This window comes from Chiroxiphia lanceolata, chromosome 12 (genome assembly GCF_009829145.1).
Source record: "Chiroxiphia lanceolata isolate bChiLan1 chromosome 12, bChiLan1.pri, whole genome shotgun sequence".
Taxonomy (NCBI): domain Eukaryota; kingdom Metazoa; phylum Chordata; class Aves; order Passeriformes; family Pipridae; genus Chiroxiphia; species Chiroxiphia lanceolata.
This window is the reverse complement of record NC_045648.1, coordinates 1,259,555-1,281,650: the sequence shown is the minus strand read 5'-3', so window position 1 is coordinate 1,281,650 and position 22,096 is coordinate 1,259,555. Positions and strand designations below refer to the sequence as shown.

The window sequence follows — 22,096 nt, the reverse complement described above, 5'->3', positions numbered from 1 at the left end:
GCTGCTCTGTCCCCCCCAAAATCTGGGAATCCCAGCATCCCCTGGCCGGGAGGGGAGCGGTGCCAAGCTCAGCTCCCAGAAATCCCGCTCTCCTTTGTTCCTGGCAGAGCTGTTGGCAGAGCCAGGGTCGGGCTGCGGAGCTCCAGCGTCGCTTGGAAAAGCTCTGGGAGCAAAACTGCCCTGGGAGAGGCTGTGCCAGAGCTGCCAAGGTGTGGTTGGAGCTGCAGAGAGCAGAGGAATCGGGATAAACCCCCCGGATCTGAGCCCAACCCGGGGTCCTGCTGTGGCGTGCAGCACAGCAGGGATCCCGTGGGATGGGAAACATGGAATCCTGGAGCGGGGAAGGATGACAACCACCTCCCTGCACCAAAAACAGGGAATTCTCAACCCGTTCCATGCTCAAGGAAAGCACAGCCCAGGAAGCTCAGGTCTGTGTGCAAGGCACTGCCCTCCCTGGCTGGGTGCCAACCTCATCCCCTGTCATCCCAGTGGGATTCAGACCTGGATTTTCCCCTCCCAGAGTGGTGGTTTCTTCCACCTGCTGTGCAAATCCCTCCAACAAGCTGTTGGGCCTTATGGAAAAATCCTCTCCCACCTCCTGCACGGGAGGGTTGGGAATAGCTGTGCTCCAGCCCAAAATCCCTGTGGTGCAGCCAGGGGAGCTGTGGGGCTGTAATGGGGACGTGCCTGTGGGTGTGTTTGGGACAGGGAGGTGCCAGAAACGTGGATCATTGTCACAGAGTTCCTGCTGTTTTGGGAATGGGAATGATGTAAAGGGCTGATGGCCCTGGAAGTGTCCAAGGCCAGGTTGGACAGGGCTTGGAGCAACCTGGGACAGTGGAAGGTGCCCCTGCCCATGGACATGGATGAGCTTTAAGGTCCCTTCCAACCCAAACCATTCTGGGATTCTGGGATTCCCAGGATGTTGGGTGCTGGAGCTGTTGGCAAAGCCTGATCCATTTGTGATTCCTGGATGAGGGTCCCTGTGCAGCCATGGCCAGCCCAGCCCTTCTCCCTGGAGCATCCCTGCTGTCCCACAGGACAATGGCTGCTCTAAATTCCCAGAGAACAAGGACCTCTGTGCAGTGTGCCCAGGGGGCCTGGGGGGCTCCAGAGGGATGGGGCCATAATCCTGCCCCCTCCATGCCAGCAGCACCGGGAATGTGGCTGTGCTGCCTGGGATCCCATGACTGTGCTGGGGTCACCCCTGTGCCTGCTGCCAGCTCCCAGAGCCTCTGGAGGCTGGGAATGACAGTGGGGGGCAGGAGTTAATCCTATTCCCACCGGGATCGTTATCCCTGGCACTGGTGGCTGCACACCTGAGGATCAGGGTTTGTCCCTATTGGGGCTTGGGGCACGTGGCAGAGGTGCTGCTGTAACCAGAGGGTCTCCCTTTTGTTCCAGGCTCGAGGAGCACCCACGATTCCCTGAGCTCCACGTCCATCCCGGGGTGTCCGGAGCACCCGCCCAGCCCGCGGAGCAGAGCAGGGCAGGTGAGACCCCACCCTGAGGGATCCCGGGGGGCTGGAGAGGGATGAGAACAGCCCAGGGATGTGGTACCATGCCCAGGGTGGGGGTCTGCCATCCACAGCCCCTCTCCCAAAAATCCCCCTCCCAAAAATCCCAGATTCCTCTAGCAGCACGGCCAGGAGAGCACTTGTTATCGGGAGCGGTGCAGCAGCTGCCACAGCTCTGCTCCTCCCAGAATTTGACTTTGTATCCCCAAAAAAACTCTGTTCATCGGATCCATGGAATACTCAGTCCTTGTGGAAATGCTGACTCCTTTGAGCAAATGAGCAAAAAGCAGGAATCCTCTGCAGGAATACTCTACAGGAAGGTTGACCACGGCCGAGCATCCCGTGTGGGCTCAGCCTGTGGGACACTCTGGCCCTTCCCAAGGAATCACAGGTCCGGCTTGGATCACTCCAACCTCTGGCAAAGAGAGCTGCCCGTGCTGCTCTCATATGAAGTGCAAAAAACCCCAATTCCAGAGCTAAAACACAAGGAAAAACAGGGAAAAGGCCGGATTTGAGGCACATCCCGAGGCGGGGAGGGACATCGTGGCCGCTCCTCCACCAGCTCCTGGAGCTCTTTGTGCCGGAATAACAAGGCCCCATTTGGTTTCTGTGTATGTTTCCCTTATCCCAGGAGCTGGAGCACAAGGCAGGGCTTGTCCTGGCTCCAGCTCCCTGGAGGGCACGGGGTGGGCTGGCACAGGGGGGTCAGTGCCTCCCTCATCCCGACCCGCCCGCCCTGTGACCTCCACCCACCCTGGCTCTGGTACTTCCTCACTCTGGCCAGGAAACGGGGTCCTGGAGCCTGGAATATTTACTGGATAATGTTTGTTTTGCTTCTTCTGCTGTTTATTTCTTTTTGTTCTTTCTCTTCGCTTCATCTCTCTTGGAAAACTTTTGCCCCCCCAGCTGGGATGAGCTTCCAAAACCCCCTGGTGGGTTTGTGAAGCTGTCAGGGAGTGACAGGCTGGGATGGGAAAGGAGCCTCCTGTGGGATGCCCTCCCATGCTCTCTGGAGCACCCCAGGATGCTCATTCCCAGGAACATTTTGAGTGTTTTGGGTGGAAAACAGCGAGTGAGGGAGAGCTGTTCCCTCAAGGACTATTCCCTGCTTGCTATCCTCTTTGCCAGGATAAATAAGGTTCTGTGGATCATGTCCCATGCAAAGCTGGGGCTTGGAAGGGGTTTTTTTTCAGGCTATCCCAAAAGGAGCAATGGGAATGCTCCCAGCAGACTTTTTCTCCCAATTTTTTTACCCTCACCCACCCAGCATCTCCCCAAGGAATTTATTCCTCCCTTTCTCCAACCCACCTGAGGCTTTTCCCCTCTTCCCAACTAAAAATCAGGTGACTTTCAGAGGAATTGGATTGATGGCATTCTCCCACTGGAGGTGTTCTCTTGGAATACAAACAGCCCCGTTTATTCTGCTTCAAACTGCCGGATCCTGGCTGGAAAAACCCGTTGGAGCCAACGATGTGTGATGGGATATGAAATAACTCTCATGGATGAGCCTCTGGCTCAGTCACACGCTTGCCTTAAGACAGGAAAAGAGACTTTTCCCCCTCTCAGACTTCTCTAAAACCCCCTTCAAGGGTTTTTTTTTCCCTCAAGGAAACGTTATTCCAAGAAGCTGGAGGAGGGTGAAATCCTGTGGCCAGTGACCCAGGGCAGCTCCAGGGGCCAGAAACGCTTTGTGTTCCATCAGGATGTTTCCTCTGGCTTCCCAGGCTGGGAAGGAGCTGGGAAACAGAGTGGGAGGAAAACTGTGCTTGTTTACAGGGTTTACTGATGAGAATGAGATTTGAGTTTCTTCTCAGCACACAGACCCAGGAGAGGTTTGATTTGCCTCTCCCAGAAGGTTTCCTGGAGGGAAAAATGGTCCAAAATGGGGCTCTGTGAGTGCCAGGACAGGTTTTTGCACCATTCCAGGTGGTCCATGGTGTCTGTGGGACATGGGAAGTGCCTGGGGAGCAGCCCTGTGGTCGAGGAGGGATGGGGAGGAGACATCTGGCCTCGCTTGGTGCCTTTTTCCCACTGGCTTGGGAAGAGGAGAGGCCCTTCCCAGGCCATCAGGGGTCTCTAGGAAGAAGAAATCCTTGAAAAGTTGAACTCCAGGGAAATCCCAGTCACTTTCTTCCAGGCTGGAACAAACTCAGCTGGCAGAAATCGCTTCGGAAACATTCATCTGTCTTTTGTCCTTTGTTCTGACCGTGCTAATGGGATTAATCCGGAATACTTGGAAAGCCAACTGCTCTTCCCAAACTGCCTCTGCATCTCCTCCTTGTCTGTGTACTGAGGACGAGTGGCTTTCCCCAAGTGAAGGTGCCTGCCAGAAATCCCACCTCGGGGCTCCCTGTGCTGTGGGATCACTGCTGGGAAGCCCAGCTGTGCCTGGATGGAGGGGCTGGGAATGTGACAGTGTTTTGTAGGAATGGCCTCTTTCCTTGAGGCCCCTCTCAGTGCCTTTATTCCGGTGTTTATTGGAGCCTGAAGGTGTTTCCTGTGGTGGGTGCAGAGCTGGAGCCGCTCCCTCAGCTTCCCTCTGCTGCTCCAGCTGTTTGTGCCATCAGCCAGATGCATCCATAAGGAGGAAACGAGGAGTTTTGCTGCTTCCCGTGGGATTTGGGTCTCCAGAGTGGCCCTTCCCTGCTCTGAGGGCTGTGGGGACGTGTGGGGATGGTGGGAAGGGGGTCTGGGGTGTGACATCAGCGGTGGGAACACGCACGAGCCCCGGGGCAGGCGCTCCAGCACCACGTCCGTGGGAAAAGGGAGCTGGAGTGGGGTGAGATGGGAGCAGGAAAACCCTCTCCCTGCATGGCTGAGCCACCTCTCCCCTCCCCAAGGGAACAGGGGGCTGCTGGCACCTCATCCTGCCACAGGGATGTGGCATCATCCAGCAGGGACGGTCAAGGGCACGGTGCCCCAGGGCCAGTAAAGCCAAAATGATGCAATTGCTCAGCAGCTCTGAGGGTTTGGAGGTCAAACCTGGGCCAGGGCCAGGAAAAGAACCTTCTTCCCAGGGAGGACACTCTTCGTTCGGGGGGGAAGCAGAGCTGGCTCCATCCCCATCCTCGGAGCCTCTGTGCTCCGGTGGTGGTGGGAATTGGAGGAGCTCTGGGAGATGGAGGAGCTTTGGGAGATGGAGCAGGTCTGGGAAATGGAGGAGCTCTGGGAAATGGAGGAGCTTTGGGAAATGGAGGAGCTCTGGGAGCTGGAGGAGCTCTGGGAACTGGAGAAGCTCTGGGAAATCGAGGAGCTCTGGGAGCTGGAGGAGGTCTGAGAGCTGGAGGAGCTTTGGGACTGAGAGCTGGAGGAGGTCTGGGAGCTGGAGGAGGTCTGTGAGCTGGAGGAGCTCTGGGAACTGGAGAAGCTCTGGGAACTGGAAGAGGTCTGGGAGCTGGAGGAGGTCTGGGAGCTGGAGGAGCTTTGGGAGCTGGAGGAGCTCTGGGAAATGGGTGAAGTCTGAGAGCTGGAGGAGCTCTGGGAGCTGGAGGAGCTTTGGGAGCTGGAGGAGGTCTGGGAGCTGGAGGAGGTCCCAACACCACTGATGTTATCTCGGAGCCATCACTCGGAGCCATCCAAACCACAATGGCTGCAGGGAGCCCTGATGGGGAGCTTTATCCCTCATTATCGAGGTCCTTATCTGCAGTGGGATGGGCGAGTTTTGGCTCATAAATAATCATATTTTTAGTGGGCAGTGTCTAACCCTGAACTGACCTTGTGGAACTACGAAAATCCTGGTTCCCCCAGTCCCTGTGACCTTCTCAGGCCATCAGGACACGGTTTTGGGGCTCTGATCCCCGTCCCTGAGGTGCAGCAGCACGTTACCAGCCCGGTGTGGGGGTGTGGGCTCTGCCTGCCATCCCTGCCTGCTCCCGGGAACACCTGAACAGCCCCTGTCCATCAGCCCGTGCCGGATTTCACACAAACCACCCGTTCCTCAAAGGTCAAGCCGAGGCTTCTTGCGGAGAAGCACAAATTCCAGAATAGAGACCTCTGCAAACGCTCCAGCTGAGGAGTTTTCTCCATGGCAGCGCCCAGAGGAGCTGACTCACGGCAAACCTGAGAGAGGGAGGGAGGTTGTTTTACACCCCAGGCTGCTCCCAGGGGGAGGGATGTTGTTTTACACCCCGGGCTGCTCCCGGGGGCGCCGGGCAGGTTAACGAGCAGTTAATTGTGTGTGAGTCAGGTAATGGGCCTTGGACGTAAATACTTCCATCACCGATGCTCTCGGGAGCAGAAACGACCTCCTGGAATTCCAGAGTGGTTTGGGTGGAAGGGACCTTAAATGTTACCCAGTTCCAACCCTCTGCCACGGGCAGGGACATCTTCCACGGGCAGGGACACCTTCCACTATCCCACTTGGCTCCAAGTTCATCCAACCTGGCCTTGGACACTTCCAGGGATGCAGGAGCAGCCACAGCTTCTCTGGTGGGCAACCTGTGCCAGGCCCTCCCAGCCAAATATTCCTTCCCGATATCCCACCCTGGTAATTTAAAGGCGTTATTTGTGTGGATTACTTTGTTCTCGGGGTGGGGACTCAGCCTCCTCCTGCTCAGCTCCCGCAGGATGAATTCCCCCGGGAAAATCCCGGTGGGATTCGGCTCCTTCCTTTCCCCCCCCCACCTCAGGAGGGTGTTTGTGCGTTTTCTCTCGGCCTGCCGGGGGAGGGGGCCGGTGAATTGAATGTTTTTGCTTTCCCCCCTCTCTGCACAGAGCTCTTGTCGAGTCAAATGAGGGACCTGCACAAGTCTAACGTGCTGGGGAGCAAACACGGCAGCCTGGTGAGTGTCTGAATAAGGCCGGGACAGACAGCAGGGCGAGCCAGAGTGGTTTCTCTCGGTGCCAAGGGACTCTGAGAGCAGGGGCCAGCCCTGCTCTCAGAGTCCCTTGGCACCGAGAGAAACCACTTTTAATTCCCACCGCTCGGGCTCGCTCTGTAGGATGAAGCCCCGGCCCCGCGGCAAGGCTGGGTCGGGCTTTAAACCCGGTTTAGGGGAGCCCCGCGTGTGCCGCTCTCTTGGCACGGGAATGAAGGACCCGATGGGCCCAAAGGTTCGATCTTCGGGAGCGCCTCGTTAGCGCGAAAGCCATTAATGGGAACAAAAGGCGTTTTCAAGGTTGAATTGAGAAGCATCAGAGCATTAGAGGGGCCGGGGAGATTAAAATCGGCATTTGTTTGGCTCTAATCTGACGTGCATGGAACAATAAGCATTTGATGACTAATTTTTGGCAGCGCTGGCGCTCTCTTATCAAAATATAGCTGGTTCGTTCCGAGTTTGGCTTTAGGGGCTGGATTCCAGCGGCAGGAATCCCACATCCCTGCTTTGCTACCCGGGCATCGCCGAGCACAGCCCGTGTGTCCAGGGCAGCCTGGGCAGGACGTGTCTGGGCTGAGGCTGTTTTGGGGTGATGCAGGTTTGGGGTGATGCCGTTTTGGGTGGCGCTGTTTAGAGGTGATGCCGTTTTTGGGGTGATGCTGTTTAGGGGTGATGCCGTTTGGAGGTGATGCCGCTCTGTCCTGCCTCAGGCTCTGCCAGCTCCAGCTCCTGCTTTTCCCCCCTCAGAGGGGGGAAAAAAAAAAAATATCTTGGCTTTGTGGCTGGGATGTGGCTTTGCAGGGGCTCCCTGACTGCGGGGACAGCGTTTTGCTCTTTGCCAGTGCGGGTTTAGGCTGCGGGCACAGCCCTGCTCGTCCCAGCCCAGGCTCAGCCTCTTGCTCTTGTGGGACCCGGGCTCGCCCAAAAAAATCCATGGCCGGTATTTACCACGTCCTTTGGGAAGGGGTTTAATCCGTGAGGCTCCTAAAGCCCCCAGAGCTGATGCCCCCCAGGAGCAGGGGATCAGGGCAGGGCTGTGCCCACCTCGCACGGACCTTGGCATGGTGGCCCTGCCCTGGAATGTGGAGCGTGGTCAGGGTTGGGGCACAGCAGCGAGTCTGGGGCTGAGTTTTTCCTCTAAAATAAGCCCTGATGAGCTATTTTAACGTTTTCTCCCCTGCTCTCTGCATGAGGGAGCTGAGGGTGTCCCCGGGCAAGGGCACAGGGCTCGGGCAGCCCCTGCTCCCTCCCAGCGAATCCATCTCTGGAAAAACAGCGCTTGTTTTCGCCCCGTTGTTAAACACTTCGTTGCCTTTAATGACCAATTGATACTTGAAATGTCAAACTGGAGCACTCCTGACCTTTCTGATGGAAAATAACTTCTGCCCAGCGGCTGCCAGGGATGCGCAGGGGCTCCGGAGAGAGGGAAAACAGCCCCGTGCGCGGGGGGCACAGGGGCAGGAAGGGGGTGGCTTTCGGTCCTTTTTGGTTTTCTTCGTACAAAACCGTGCCTTGAGTTTCTCTGCAAAGCCCCAGATGGGGAATGTTTGTCAGAACCTCGGTCCGTGCCAGGAGGGAGGCAAGAAAAAAAAAAGGGAATAATGTGATTTTGGAAAGGCTCTGTCTCCTGGAGCGCCTCCTGAAAGGCCCAGATTTTCGAGGCAAAATAATGAGTGTTGGATTTCCTTTTCCCAACGCATTTTTTTCATGCAAATACCTTTCTTTTTTTTTTTTCTTTTTCTTTTTTTTTTTTTGCTAGTCGACCATACCCACGGGCAGAGTCAGACAGTCACGGTGCAGGAGCTCCGGGTTCCCATTAAAAACCTCTCCCGGGCCACGGGATGCTGGGATGTGCCATCGTGGCGACCCCTAAAGAGCTGCTGGAGGTGCCACCCCCCTGCCACGCTGCTGGGGGCGGGGGGGGGGGACACAGTGCCGAGGAGAAAGGGCTGGGGAGGGGGGGGATTTTCACCCCTCAAAATGCAGGTGAAAGCAGAAATTAATTTCTCTGAAAGCTCTGGCGATCGAGGCAGATTAATCGGGGCTATATATAGAGGCTGTCCAGATTTTGGGGGGATTACAGCCTGCTGGGCTGGGGCACTGCCCATTCCTCTGTGCCCAGAGCTCCCTGCACGGGCTCTCCCCCCCCCTCCTGCTGTTGCCAAGGCTCCCGAGGCTTGAAAAGATGCTTTTAAAAACGGAACACATTGAGACAAGAGCCGAGCCCTGCTGCTGCTGGTCAGCAAAGCTGGAGCTGCCAACGGCTCCAAAAGCCTCCAAAGAGGGGCTGAGTGTTTGCTGCCGGGCTCCTTTTCTGTTTTTTTCCAGGCAAATGGAAGTGCTGTTCCCAAGGGATGAGGGCAGAGCTCTCCCTGGTTGATCTGTGTGTGTGCTGGGCTCAGATCCCTGTGGCCCCTGTGGGGCTGGGGGTGGGTTCCAGTCCCTCATCCTGGAGAAAAACCTGCAGGATCAGAAGGGTTTTGATTGTATTTTTAATGAAATTTCTCCTCCAGCTGTAAAACCAGGCCTGACCCCCTCCCCTTGAAGGCTTCATTCCCCCCCTGCCAGAGGCAGGAGCAGCTCTGCCCTCCCTGCAGCCTCAGGGGTGTTCTGCTGCTCATCCTCCCCTGCTGACACCTCCACTTCTTGCTCCTGTGGGGTGTGATGGAATCTTGCAGCTCCTGGGATAGATGGGGAAAAGAGGGAAGTCAGCTCTTCCCAACCTCCACACTCAGGAGTTTCCCCTGGGGGAGGAAAATCCTTTCCCTGGTCTGAGCTGTGGCCTCGGTGTCACTGCCTTCATCCAGCCCTTTTCCATATGGGAAATCCCTGGATAACCACCCTCCCTCGCTGCTGGCCATTCTCTCCCACCTCTGCTTTCCCAGTGGAGCAGGGACAGAGTCAGATATGGGAGGAATTCTGCAGGAATTCTGCAGAGGGGCTGGGGGTGCTCCTTGCCTGGCACACGGGGGCTTTTCCCACCTCCAGGGCCGTGAGGAACAGCCCAGGGATGATCCCTGGTACTCCACCTTTCTCCTTACACGCTGGATTTTTGCTCCAGGAAGGATGGATGTGCCCTGGCCCGGGCACAGATCTCCTCTCCCCGATTATGAAACCTCAAAGAGCTGCTTTGTTCCTTTGTTTGCAGAGGGATGGCAGCGCTGCCTGGCCCTGCCCTCCCCTCCCCGGGCTCCCTCTGCCCCTCCCCAGGGATGCTGGAGCAGCAGGGAAAGGAGGGAACGGGAAGGGATGCTCTGCTCTGCCCTATATTCCTGCTCAGGGCTTCCCAGCCCGTCTGTTTGCTGCTCAAACTCCTGTTCCCAAAGAGTTTCCCGCCTTCCAACCCGGGATTTTGGAGTACATTCTCCCCCTCAAGCACTTAAACAAGTGAAACATTGCAGTGAGCCTTAAAACCCCAGAAAATTCCTCAGTTGCTCCTCATTCCATGAGGGTGCCGATGGGGAAGGTCCTGGCTGGGGATGTGATTGATTTTCCTGCCTCCCTTCAAGGCCTTTGTAATATTCTCATTTTCCCTGCGAGTTCTGCTCGGCTCAGAACGAGGGAGGAGTTTTGTAACGAGAGGAAAAAGCCGAGTCCAAGAATAATGCAGAGCTTGAAGGAACCTTGGAAACGGTGGCTGATCCTGGAGATGGATGAAAATGACTCCGAGAAATCAATAATCCTTTTTTTTTTTTTTTTTAATGCCTCTGAGTCACTGGGAGCCAGGGGATGGAGGAACAAAAACGCCCCATTAACGTCAGCAGAATGCAGGGAATGACTCAAAAAGTGAGGTTCATAAAAATTGGATGTTGTGGGAGTGCAAATGCTCGGGATGTGCTTCCAGAAGTGCTGGATGGGGCAGGCAGAACAGGGATGGGAGCTGGGATTTGCTTCCAAGCCTGGACTCCAGGGGTGTCTGTGGCTCCGTGGAAGTGCAGCACCCAAGATTGAATTTAGCAGGACTTTTTTGTCTTCCAGAATCTTCCATCTTCCCAAATTTCCTCCTGGTGGTGGGTGGGGGCCCAAAGAACCCCTGAATTCCTCCCACAGGTTTCTTTTATCCATTTCTCTCTTCCAGAACAGTATAAAGGATGTTCAGGGAGGGGAAATAACTTGCAATGAAAACAAGAGGTTCTGACCCAACAAAATTCAGGTCAAACAATTTGTAAATGAGGAGAAAAAGGCGAAGAAATCTGGGAAAAACATCCCAGGAGCTGGAAGTGCTGCTCAGCTGCTGCTCAGGGTTTAAATCCCAGGGGAAGGCAGGAAATGCAACATTTCTTTTGAGGTTTTAGGGGTGTTCAAGGTTTTTATGTGCCCTTGGCTGTGTCACTGTCACCACGGTGGGTCAGGGCCACCTCTCCCAGCAGGAGGAGGTTTGGGCTCCACAGCCAAAGGTCCCCTTGGAGGAAGCACCAGGCAGTGGGGCCAGTGTGGGATCACTGTTTCCAGCCTTTCCTCTCCCTCTTTGTCTCATTCCTTTGGGGAAGGGGCTCTTTTCCTTCCTGGCTGGGAAACGTCGGCACCACCTGGGCCGTGCTCGGATCCAGGCGGGAATGTGGAGCTGTGTCCTGACAATGCCCAAAGATCCCACAGCCCCCCTCCTCTCCAGCCCCTCCTTGCCTTCAAAAGCCTTCCCTGGCTGGGCCAGGAAATAGGATGTTTGTCCAGCCCGGAATTCCAGTGCACCCACTCCGAGCCAGGAAACCCCAGGGAGCGAGGGATGCGGAGGAGCAGCACGTGGAGGGAAAATAAATGAGGGAATAACAAACCATGTCCCATTTGGAACTATCTCCTGGATGGCAGAGGATTCAGGGAGAGAGATTTCCTCCTCCTGGATAGAAAATTGGTCTGATTTTCAACGATTTTCCATCATAAATCATGGAATCCTGGAATGGTTTGGGTTAGGAAAGACCTTAAAGCTCTTCTTGTTCAACCTCCTGCCGCAGGCAGGGACACCTTCCACTCTCCCAGCTTTCTCCAAGCCCTCTCAAACCTGGCCTTGAACATTCCAGGGATGGAGCAGCTTTTCTGAGCAACCTGCACCAGTGCAAGGTGGTGATACCTGTGAATCCATGGATTTTGCTGGGAAGAATTCCCACGTGCAGCCCGTGAAGAGCCAAGTTTGCAGCACAAGGTTGGAGCGTCACCCTTGGCACGCTGGATTTTTGTTGGCTTTCTTCTTCCTGGCAGCCCTGAGGTCACCTGGTGGCCTTTCCACATCCTTTGGGAGCAGCTGGATGATGGGAAAATCTTTCCATGTCAGAGCCATGGGCTGCCAGCAGAAACCAAAGGGATCCTGCTGCTTCCCCCATCCCCTGGATCCTTGGAAGCCCCATGAGATGTGTCTGTCTGCTCTCTTTGGAGGGAAGGTTTTGGTGGATACAGAGGGGAAAAATAAGTGGAATAGAGAATAAAATGAAAGGAAAAATAAAGCTGGAATCTACTTGGGAACTCGAAGTTTTCATCCATCCAGAATGGAAGCGTCACCCATGGAAACACCCAAAAGGGATATTGCAGTGGGAAAACGGGGATTTGCTTCCCAGCCAGAATATCCTTCAAGGTGTTTATTTGTAGGAAATGCCTCCAGCAGCCCAGGGGGCTCCAGAGGGAGAGGGATTTGGGAAGCCCAGGGTGGACAGACCCCAGCAGCACCTGGAGGTGTGAACAGGAGGGATGCTTCCCAAAAACCTCTGCCAGGGCTCTCTGCTGAAGGAGCAGCCACAGGGATGATGTTTGGGAAGTGGATTTTCCTGCCTGCTCCCGTGTCAAGGACTTTGTTTCAGCCACGGGGCAAAGCCCCAGCGGGAGCAGAACCAGGAGAAGGGGAAAAGGACGCTGGGATTTTTGGTGTTCAACCCCAAATCCCCCTCAGCCAAAACTGTGCCATGGACACCAAACTGTGCCATGGACACCAAACTGTGCCATGGACACCAAACTGTCCCCTCAGCACTGAACTCCCCCTCAGCTCCTTTTCCCTCCATCCCAAGGCTCCCACAGCCGCTGGGACCCCGCGCTCCTCCCACGCTCCGGCTTCTCCCACCCGGAGCAGGAGCTATTTCTGGCACAGAAAAGCCTCTGCTGGCTCCAAACCCTTGGAATGTCCCAGAAAAGGCCCATCTGGGAGCCACCCATGGCACAGGCCAGCCCTGGGCAGCTGGAGCCCCTCACCAGGGATTTTGCCAGGGATTTTACCAGTGCTTCCAGGCTCGCTCCGTGATGGGATGGTGTTCACAGGAAATCCTGGCTGGGGTTAAAGGGAAGAAACTCCGGGTTTCTCCAGCAAAACAGGCAGTTGAGCTCAGTGTTTCCTCCTGCCATGGAGACTTTCCCAGTTTTCGGGAGAGCTGGAAAAAAAGAGGGATGTGAAAGCGCCGAAATCCTGGAGCTGCATCACCTTTGTGTTTGGGAGTCATGGAAAGCAGGGAGCATCCGTGGCTCACACACAGGGATCCGTGTGAAGGATAAAAACACATCCTGGGGCTGGTTTGTGCTGGTGCTTTGTTTGGCACCACCCTGGAAGCTGAATTTTGTGGATGCACAAAATATGGGGAGCCCCTTTTTTGGCCACCCCCTCACGGCAGAGGGGGTTTCCATGGAGGTGCCTGGGGGATGTTCTGTGAGGCACCTGGAAATTTTTTGGGGGAAAGGATTGAGTAAATGGGCTTTTTGGTGGAATTTGAGGCTGGTTTTGCCAACGGTTGGAAGCAGAGGTGGAAGAAATAACAGTAAAGTTAAAATCCCGGGATTGTGGAGAAAATCAGGAACTTCAAACATACAAAACCATGTTTTTGTGCCTTTTGAATGTTATAAAAAATCTCAATTTCAATTTGAAAACTCATCAGTCAGAGGGAAGTGTCAGGTTTAGTGAAGCTCTTGCCTGTCCCCAGGCCATGGTCGGGGGGTTTTCCTGGCCCTGACTGGCTCCGACTGCTCGGATCAGTTTGGAAAAGATTCCCAGCACTTGCTTGGACCTCAGGCTGCGTTTTTTCAGAGCAGAAAGTTCTCCAGCCCAAACCAGTCTCTGTGCTCTCATTTTGGGTTAAATCCTCAAGGATTTCAAGGCCAGGTTGGACGGGGCTCGGAGCAGCCTGGGCTGGGGGAAGGTGTTGGAATGGGATGAGTTTTGAGATCACTCCCAACCCAGACCCTGGGACCCTCTGCTGCTCCTCACTGTCCCTTTTGCCCCACAGCCAGGAGGTCCCTGCTCCACCAGGGTCAGCTGCTGTGTCCTTAGGATCCCTGCTTTGATAGGATCAGCTTGTGGCTTCTTGGGATTCTTGGTCCATCGGGATCATCTGGTGGATCCTTGGGATCCCTCATCTACCCTACCAGGATTAACTGGTGTGTCCTTAGGATCCCTGGTTTGACAGGATGATCTGGTGGATTCTTGGGATCCCTGATCCATCTGAATCAGTTGGTTGGTGCTTGGGATCCCTGATGCACCTGGATCAGCTGGTTGATCCTTAGGATCCCTGATCCACCCAGATCTGCTGGTGGCTTCTTGGGATTCTTGGTCCATCAGGATCAGCTGGTTGGTCCTTGGAATCCCTGATCCACTGGGATCAGCTGGTAGATCTTTGGGATTCCTGGTCCACCAGGATCAGCTGGTGTGTCCTTAGGATCCCTGCTCTCCCAGGATCAGCCAATGGGCTCTTGGGATCCCTGGTGGACGCTGTGGTTTTCCAGGTCAACCCTCCTGTTCCAAACAAGCTGAGGCAGCTGAACGTGGCACATCTCGGCTCCCTGACGCTCCCTCCTGCCTGAGTGCTCCCATCCTGCCCCCATTCCCGCTCCCACGTGGTCCAGGCCAATCCATTTCCGAGCCATCGCCTTAGGAGCCGTAATTCCTTTGTCATGTGCACACGGAGCGGCGGCGCCGCGTCCCAGCTGGGCAGAGCCCGCTCCAGAGGAGAGCAGCTGGAATTCTGCAGCAGCACAGAGGCTTTCCATGCCTTTTGTGAGCCCTCCCTGGCACCGGGGGGGACATTTGAGATTTTCTGGGGGTGCCACGTCGGCCAAACCTCACCAGGTAACCCCCTACGGCGGCACGGCTCGGGAGCGGGAAAACGAGCGGGATCGGAGCCGGGGGAGGGATTTTGGGAATGCTGATCCCGCCGTGTCCCCCCAGATGTCATGGCGCCCGCAGTACCGCAGCTCCAAGTTCCGGAACGTGTACGGGAAGGTGGCGAGCCGGGAGCACTGCTTCGACGGCGTGCCCATCACCAAGAACGTGCACGACAACCACTTCTGCGCCGTCAACGCCCGGTTCCTCGCCATCGTCACCGAGAGCGCCGGCGGCGGCTCCTTCCTCGTCATCCCCCTCGAGCAGGTCAGCACGGGCCCTGCAGGGCACTCCCACCTGGAGCTGCTCCATCCCCATCCCCATCTCCATCCCCATCCCCATCTCTGTCCCCATCCCCATCTCCATTTTCATCCCCATCTCCATCTGTCTCCATCCCCGTTCCCATTTCCCTCTCCATCTCCATGTCCATCCCTATCCTGATCTCCATCTCCATCCCTATCTCCATCTCTGTCCCCATCTCCGTCTCCTTCTCCATCCCTATCCCCATCTCCATCCCCATGTCCATCCCCATCTCCATCTCCATTCCTATCCCCATCCCTATGACCATGTCCATGTCCATCTCCATCCATGTCCATCCCCATCCCCACATCCCCATCTCCATGTCCATCCCCATGTCCATCCCTATCCATCCCCAACATCTCCATCCCCTTCTCCATCTCCATCTCTATCTCCATCTCCATTTCCATCTCCATCTCCATTTCCATCTCCATTCCCATGGCCATCTCCATCCCCATACTCATCCCCATTTCCATCGCCTTCTCCATCCCCATACATCTCCATTCCCACCCCCATCTCCATCATCTCCATCTCCATCCCTCCTCAAAGTCTCTGCTGCTCTCTCCTGGGGTTTTCCTGGGTGGGATGGGAGGATTTCCAGCTGCCTCAGTGAATTGGGAGTTTTCTTTAGGAAGAGATGAGACACCTGTTCAAGTGCTTTTGGCATCTCTCGGGGAGTTTGGCCCTCTCCCGTGGCAATGCCAGGTGCCAGCTGGGTTTGTGATCCTGGAGTTTCACCCACACGGATCCCAGAAAGTCCCTGTGGAGCCCCTCACCCTGCAGAGCAGGCGGCGGGTCCTTGTCCTTTATTGGAGCTTCTCCATCCCAGAATCTCAGAATCTGCCGAGCTGGGAGGGACCCACAAGGATCATTGAGTCCAAATTACCCGAGGGAACGGCTGGAGCTGTGCCAGGACAAGCTTAGGTTGGATATTAGGAAAAGTTTCTTCATCCAGAGGGTGGTCAGACACTGGAACGGGCTCCTTAAAGCAGCTCTTCCCCCTCTCCCCCTAATCCTGCCTCCAGCACATCCTTCTCCTCCTTTTGTGCTTTTCCTTCTCCAGCCAAGACTCCCCCCAGCCCTTCCTGTGATCCCACGGGATCCACACTTCTCCTCCTCATGCAATTTTCCACTCCCATAAATCCAGCTGATGCTCCAGTGGGACACGCTCAGTGTTCCTGCCCCGGAGCTCATCCCTGAAGCTCCAGGAGGGAAAGGGACCTTGAACATGGAATTAGTGTTACCTTGGATAGAAGGGATGGCTTTGAACTGAGAGAGAGTTTAATAAATTAGATAAAGGGGAGATTTTTCCCTGGAAGGGTGGGGAGGCCCTGGAAAGGATTTCCCAGAGAAGCTGTGGCTGCCCCATCCCTGGAAGTGTCCAAGGCCAGGCTGGAGTGAACTAGGATAATGGGAAGGTACCCATGACAGGGGATTGGAACTGAGCAATCTTTAAGGTCGTTCCAACCCAAACCATTCCAGGATTCTTTGACCCTTGGCACTGCCCTGGGGGTACTAAGGTGGCTCCGACGCTGCTGCTTCCCGATGCTGCTCCGGCCTGTGGACCTGCAGCTCCAAGCTGGACCCCACATCCCATCCCTGGGCTCCTGGGCTGCAGGAGGGGCCGTGGGTGCTCCCAGACATTCCTCCTCAGGAGCATTTTTGGCACAGATGAGCTGCACTCCCTCCCCTTAGAGATGCACCTTCCCCACACCCCTTGGCCACAGCACACGTGGGAGCAGCTGGGTGTCCCTCAGGCTCCTGGACAGCACAATCCAGTGCCAAATCCACAGGAATGCCAGCTGGGAGGGGAAGCTGGCAGAGCCAGAGGGGTGGAGGAGCAGATCCCTCCCAGCCCCTCCACACCCCGTCATTCCTCTCAGACACTTTCCCCGCATAACATTCCCACCTCTCCTGAATTCCTCTTTAATTTCTGGAGTCGACTCAGCTACAGATGGAAGAAATTATAATCAGGGCTTTAATTGCTCAGCACAGCTTGAGGCTCATTAATATTCGGGGAAGCAGGAGCTTTGTGTGAGCCCCCGGAGCGCTCCCACCCCATCCCTGCTCCCCCAGCCCCAGCTGGGGGGATGCCCATCCTCACTCCACTTGCTCCCGATCCTAAATCCTCAGGAACAACCCAATATTGCCAGCAAATTACCCTTTTTTTTCCTTCCAAACGTGGGATAAAAGCAGAGGTGCCGTTTGCAACCTGTTCCGAAGGGAAATCCTGGCAAAATCCACCCTCTGGAGCAGACCTGGGCTCTCCGTGTCGAGTGGCAGCACGAGCCTTTGTAGCAGCTAATAATTTCATTATTTTTTTTTAAATAGGGGCTGATTAGCTCATTAAGAATAAACTAATTTTCCTTGGAAATCAGCAGCCCTCTAATTAATTGGCAGCCGGATTTAGCTGAGCATAATGAAGGTAACCCAGATACTGCAGAGCTGCTCGGGCTCGGGTTTGCTGCCACACTTTTGGAGTCTTTTCCTGCTTTTTGCCCTCTGTTGTGCTCAGCAGAGCTCCCCAGAATCTGTGACACTGCATCCCATATGTCCCTCCCCGTGCAGCAGAAATCCCGGTTCCTCACGGATTCGTGGAGCCAAGAAGGGGATGTGTGGGTTGGGAAGATGGAGCTTGGCTGTGTTTTGTTCCTCCGTCCTCTCCAAGCCTGTCCTCCCACCTTGCGCTGCCTGGATCCCAAATCCTGGCTCCTCAGCCCCTGGGAAGCGGCGTCTCCCCGGCACCACGAGGGGTTGGTGCCAGAAATATCCCCGGGGAGTGGGTGAAGGAGAGCGCGGAGGCTCTGGCTGAGACTCGGGAAGGGGAGGATTTGCTCCCCAATCCATGGCAACGGGAGAATCATGGAGTCCTGGAATGGTTTGGGTTGGAAGGGACCTTAAAGCTCATCTCATTCCACCCCCTGCCATGGGCAGGGACACCTTCGACTATCCCAGGTTGCTCCAAGCCGGCCTTGAGGACTCAGTCCAAGGAGAGGAGAGGAGACCACGTGGAAAATGTCCATTTATTCTGCTCGGCAGGAATGGCTCGAGCCCCATCACCGTGAACAAAATGCAGCCTTGCTTGGATGGTGCTGTTCCACAGGGAAGGAACTCAGGGACATCAATCCCTGCTTGTGTCCTTACAGACCATCCTTCTGGAGCTGGAGCCCCTCTGGAGCCAGGCTGGGAGAGCTGGGGGGGTTCATCTGGAGAAGGATCCAGGGAGAGCTGAGAGCCCCTTGCAGGGCCTGAAGGGGCTCCAGGAGAGCTGGAGAGGGACTGGGGACAAGGGGGTTGTGGCACACCTTGGTGGGGTGGCCATGGGGTCCCTCAGGTCCCCTTTGCAGGGGAGGGTGGTGGCATCACTTCCACCGTGCCAGAGGGATCCCTGTTCCCACAGGGGACAAGGATAACTTGTTTTCCAGAGGCAGACAATGTTATCTGCCCGGAGGAAGCAGGAGCAGGAAGGGGGAGTCTCTGTTTACACGGAGGAAGCTGAAATCCAAACCTGTTGTGGCTGGGGCTGCTCTGGGGGTGGGGCAGGAGAGGGGCTGAATGGGGCACAGATCCCTCATCCCACTGTGTCCAGGGCTGCTTTGCTCCTGCTCATGGATGGATGTGCCCATGGAGTGTGAGCTGAGGGGTCCTGGGGGCTCAGGTGTCCCTCTGCCTGGGTAAGTTTAGGTTGTTCCTTCCCCAGAAGGGTTGTCCAGCACTGGAACAGGCTGTGGTGGAGTCCCCATCCCTGAGGGATTTAAAATCCGTATGGATGTAGCACCTGGGGATATGGGTGACCTTGGCCATCGTTTGGTCTGGAACACTCCCGGGTCTCACCCGTCCCCTCACCCCCCAGCACAGGGAGGGGACATTCCCAGTGTCCCAGGGAGCAGTGCCAGCATCCCTGGAATCAAGGTCACCCCCTGGGTGCCCTGGGATGGGACATTCCCAGTGTCCCAGGGAGCAGTGCCAGCATCCCTGGGATCAGGGATGTGCTCTGGATGCCCTGGGATGGGACATTCCCTGTGTCCCAGGGAGCAGTGCCAGCATCCCTGGGATCAGGGACACCCTCTGGATGCCCTGGGATGGCAGCTGGCAAACAGGAGCACCGGGAATGCTGCCCTGGCTCCTTGTCCCAGCTCCAGCTCCCGGTGGCATCTGCTCCATTTCTGATCCCAAGAGACCCCCCTGTCACCAGCCCCCTTACCAGAGCTGGGCAGAGAACGGGCAAACTCATCACATCCCTGCTCCCTTCCCTTCCCAGAGCTGCTGTTCCAGAGCACCAGGAGTTTTCTGCAGGAAAAAAAAATCCAGAATCCTCTCGGTTCCTCTGTCCCCTGAACCAGTTCTCACGTCCTTGGAGCTTTCCTACCTCCAAACTCAGGACACAGGAGACTCCCCTGATCTGAACTCATTTGCTCTGATTTCTTCTCTGCCTGATTTGAGGCTGCAGGAGACTTTTTTTTAACCTAGAGCTGGTCAGGGGAAAAAAAGAATAAACCTGAGGGTTAAAAAATAAAAAAAAGCTGATCCTTCAGCATTGCTGTTCCCACCTGGTGTCCCTGAATTTACCAAGGAGAACAGCTCCTTGTGGGAAGCTCAGCCCTGGGATCTGGCTGGTTTTAACACTTGGATTAGTTTAAAAAAAAAAAATCAGGGTGAAATTTTAATGCTGGTTTGGAACAGAGGAGGAAACAAGAATAAAACGAGGGTTCTTGGGCCAACAGCAGCGTGGGAGGGGAAATTGGGATTTTATGGCTGGCTTTGCAGCAAAGCCTGAGGTTGAGCCTGGGCTTTGCTGGGCTCTCCGTGCAGCCCTTCCTGCCCCCTCTGCCGGCTAAAAATCCACAGGAACCTCGTCCACACGGGGGAAAAAACGGCTTTTTGTTACCAACAACCACGGATTTATTTTTAATGTCCATAATCCAATTTAACAGGGACATTAGAGGGGCTTTTTGTCTTTTTAATTAACAAGCTCGAGCCTGGCTATTGCTTTTATGGTGCAGAGAAATCCCCGCGGGGCTTTAATCTGTGCAAATTGTTTGTCACAAGCTGCTCTGTGTGTTGTTTTGGGGGTTTTAGGGATACAGGGATACAGGATCTGTGGGTCCAGTGTGGCTGGAGAAGCTCCTGTGATAGTTATTCCAAGTGGGAATTCCAAGTGCCTGCCTGGGCAGATGATGCTCACAGCCCTTGACAGTATTTATATTTAATTTAAGAGTGTTTATATTTAATTTAAGAGTGTTTCTGTTTAATTTAAGGGCATTTCTGTTTAATTTAAGAGTATTTCTGTTTAATTTAACAGCATTTCTGTCCACACCAGAGGAGTAGCTGGTGTTTAAACCTCCATCCTGGGAAAAATGGTGTTGAGTGACACTGATTTTCTGGCTTGTGGGGTTTGTGTCCTTTAAACGGGCAGTGGGGACACAAACCCTGTTCCAGCAGGTGTGCAGGATTCCCAGGGCACCTTTCCCTCCCTGTTTGCCTTTCCCAGGTGTCTCAGGGGTGAGGAGCAGCAGCTGTGGCTCCTGGGGGTGTTTTCCCAGGGATGCAGGTCTGGCTCAGGAGCTGCTGCAGTTGGAGGGGCCAGAGCACGAGATGAGCTTTTGGGGTTTATTTGCTGGAAAACTGGCTCTTGGCTCGGGGTTTTCCTCGCTGCTCTCCTTCCTGGGAGCAGGTAGGAAGCCTGGAATTGTGCTCCTGACAGGACCCAGACATTCCCAGTGCCTGGAATGTGATGCTTCAGTGAAAAACATTGTTCGCTGCATGGATGGATTTCCTTAGTGTTGGGATTTTCTTTTCCCTTGGATTTATATCACTAAAAATTCTCAGGAGCAGCTTCCAGCCAGGTCAGTGGAAGTCCCATCCCTCCCAGGGAATGATCCTGCTGGGAACACGAGTGGTTGTCCCATCTGAGCTGGCTCTGGCTGAACTGGAGCCATGGGATTGCTTTCGTCTTGTTGCTGGAGGAGTGTCCTGGGGAGGGAAAGGTGGGGAAAGATCTTTGTTGTAATCACAGAATGATTCCTGGGATGGTTTGGGTTGGAAGGGACCTTAAAATCACCCAGTGCCACGTGGCAGGGACACCTTCCACTATCCCAGGTTGTTCCAACCTGGCCTTGAACACTTCTAGGAATCCAGGGGCAGCCACAGCTTCTCTGGGAATTCTATTCCAGCACCTCCCCACTCTCACAGGGAGGAATTCCTTCCCAAAATCCCATCTGTCGCTGCCCTCTGGCAGTGGGAGGCCATTCCCCCTCTCTATACCCCTTTATTCACATTTATTCCATTGTTGGAGGGAGAGCCATTCCCTGCAGCAGCATCCTGGGAATTTCCTTGGGGAATTATCTGGCTGCTGGTGCAGCAGCTCCACCAGCTTGTTCCTTGTCCCCTCTCTTTTCTTCCATATCCCAGAGGTGATTCCCAGCCGTTCCCAGATCCTGCCTCTCGCCTCCCCCTTCCCATGGGCACCGGGATTTTGGGGATTTTCTGGGTCCCTGCCAAGGGTTTCCCTGTGCTGGTTCTGTTGGACTTGGCTCCTGCTGAAGCTCCATGAACCTGTGGTGACCTTCCCCTGCCCCCAGCCCATCCCGAGATCCGCCCCAGAGCAGGGAAATCCCTGTAATTCCCTCCTTTTGGCTCTCAAGGAGGAGAGCCCTCCTTTAAAAAGCCAACAGTAAATGTATTTACTCTTAATCTCAGCCACTGGAGACTCGTGTGTACTCAAGGATTTCCTGGGAAACCCTGTAAATCCCCTTTGGCTCCAGCAGCGCTTCCCTGATCCTGCTCCAACAGCTAATCAGGGATCAGGGAGCAGCTTGGGGGAGCTGCTGCCTGGGAAGGGTGGCCCTGGGGCTGGAGGTGGGGGCTCCTTCCTTGGAGGGGATGGGATTCTCCCCAGGGATGGCTGTGGAGGTGTTGGCATCCGGATGCTGGGAGGTTTTCCGGGTGGGATGGAAGGGCAGAGCTGAATAAAGGGATTGGGGTTTTTTTTTATTTTCCCCCCAAATTTGTAGAGCCTTGTTGGAAATGCAAGGATTAGGAAGTGCTCTGGGTTTGTATTTCCAGGGAAGCTGGTGAAGGGCAGGTTTTAGGAAATATATATATATGTATTAAAGGGATTTATCTGAGTTTCCTGCTGGTTGGTGGAGAAGGAATGTGGATTCCTGCCGTGGGCAGATCAGGCTGTGCTGCTTCCAGGGGCTGAAGTGGTGACAGTTCCCACCCCTGGAGTCTGGAGATGCTCAGGAGGGTCCCAGAGAAGGTCCTTGACAGGGAAATTCCCGTGAGCTGCTGCTCCCTCTGCCCTTGCTGCTGTTCCAGCCATTCCCAGGGAACGTTTCCTTCTCCACCCCCAAGCCCTGAAATCACTGAATTAAACCAGCTTTTAACAATCCTTGTCC

The 22,096-nt window shown here is 55.1% G+C and overlaps 1 protein-coding gene across 3 annotated transcripts in view; it reads left to right on the top strand.

Moving 5' to 3' along the window:
* Positions 1–22,096, top strand: part of CORO2B (coronin 2B) — a 41,136-nt gene that overhangs the window by 5,552 nt on the left and 13,488 nt on the right. The window contains exons 2-4 of one of the 3 annotated variants that reach the window (XM_032699828.1): positions 1,405–1,493; positions 6,231–6,298; positions 14,466–14,666. In XM_032699828.1, coding sequence (XP_032555719.1) covers positions 6,248–6,298; positions 14,466–14,666 — 252 coding nt within the window. In that variant the 5' untranslated portion in view covers positions 1,405–1,493; positions 6,231–6,247. Of the gene's footprint in view, positions 1–1,404; positions 1,494–6,230; positions 6,299–10,100; positions 10,121–14,465; positions 14,667–22,096 lie in introns of those variants that run through there. The other 2 variants (XM_032699830.1, XM_032699827.1) reach the window with 2 other exon arrangements.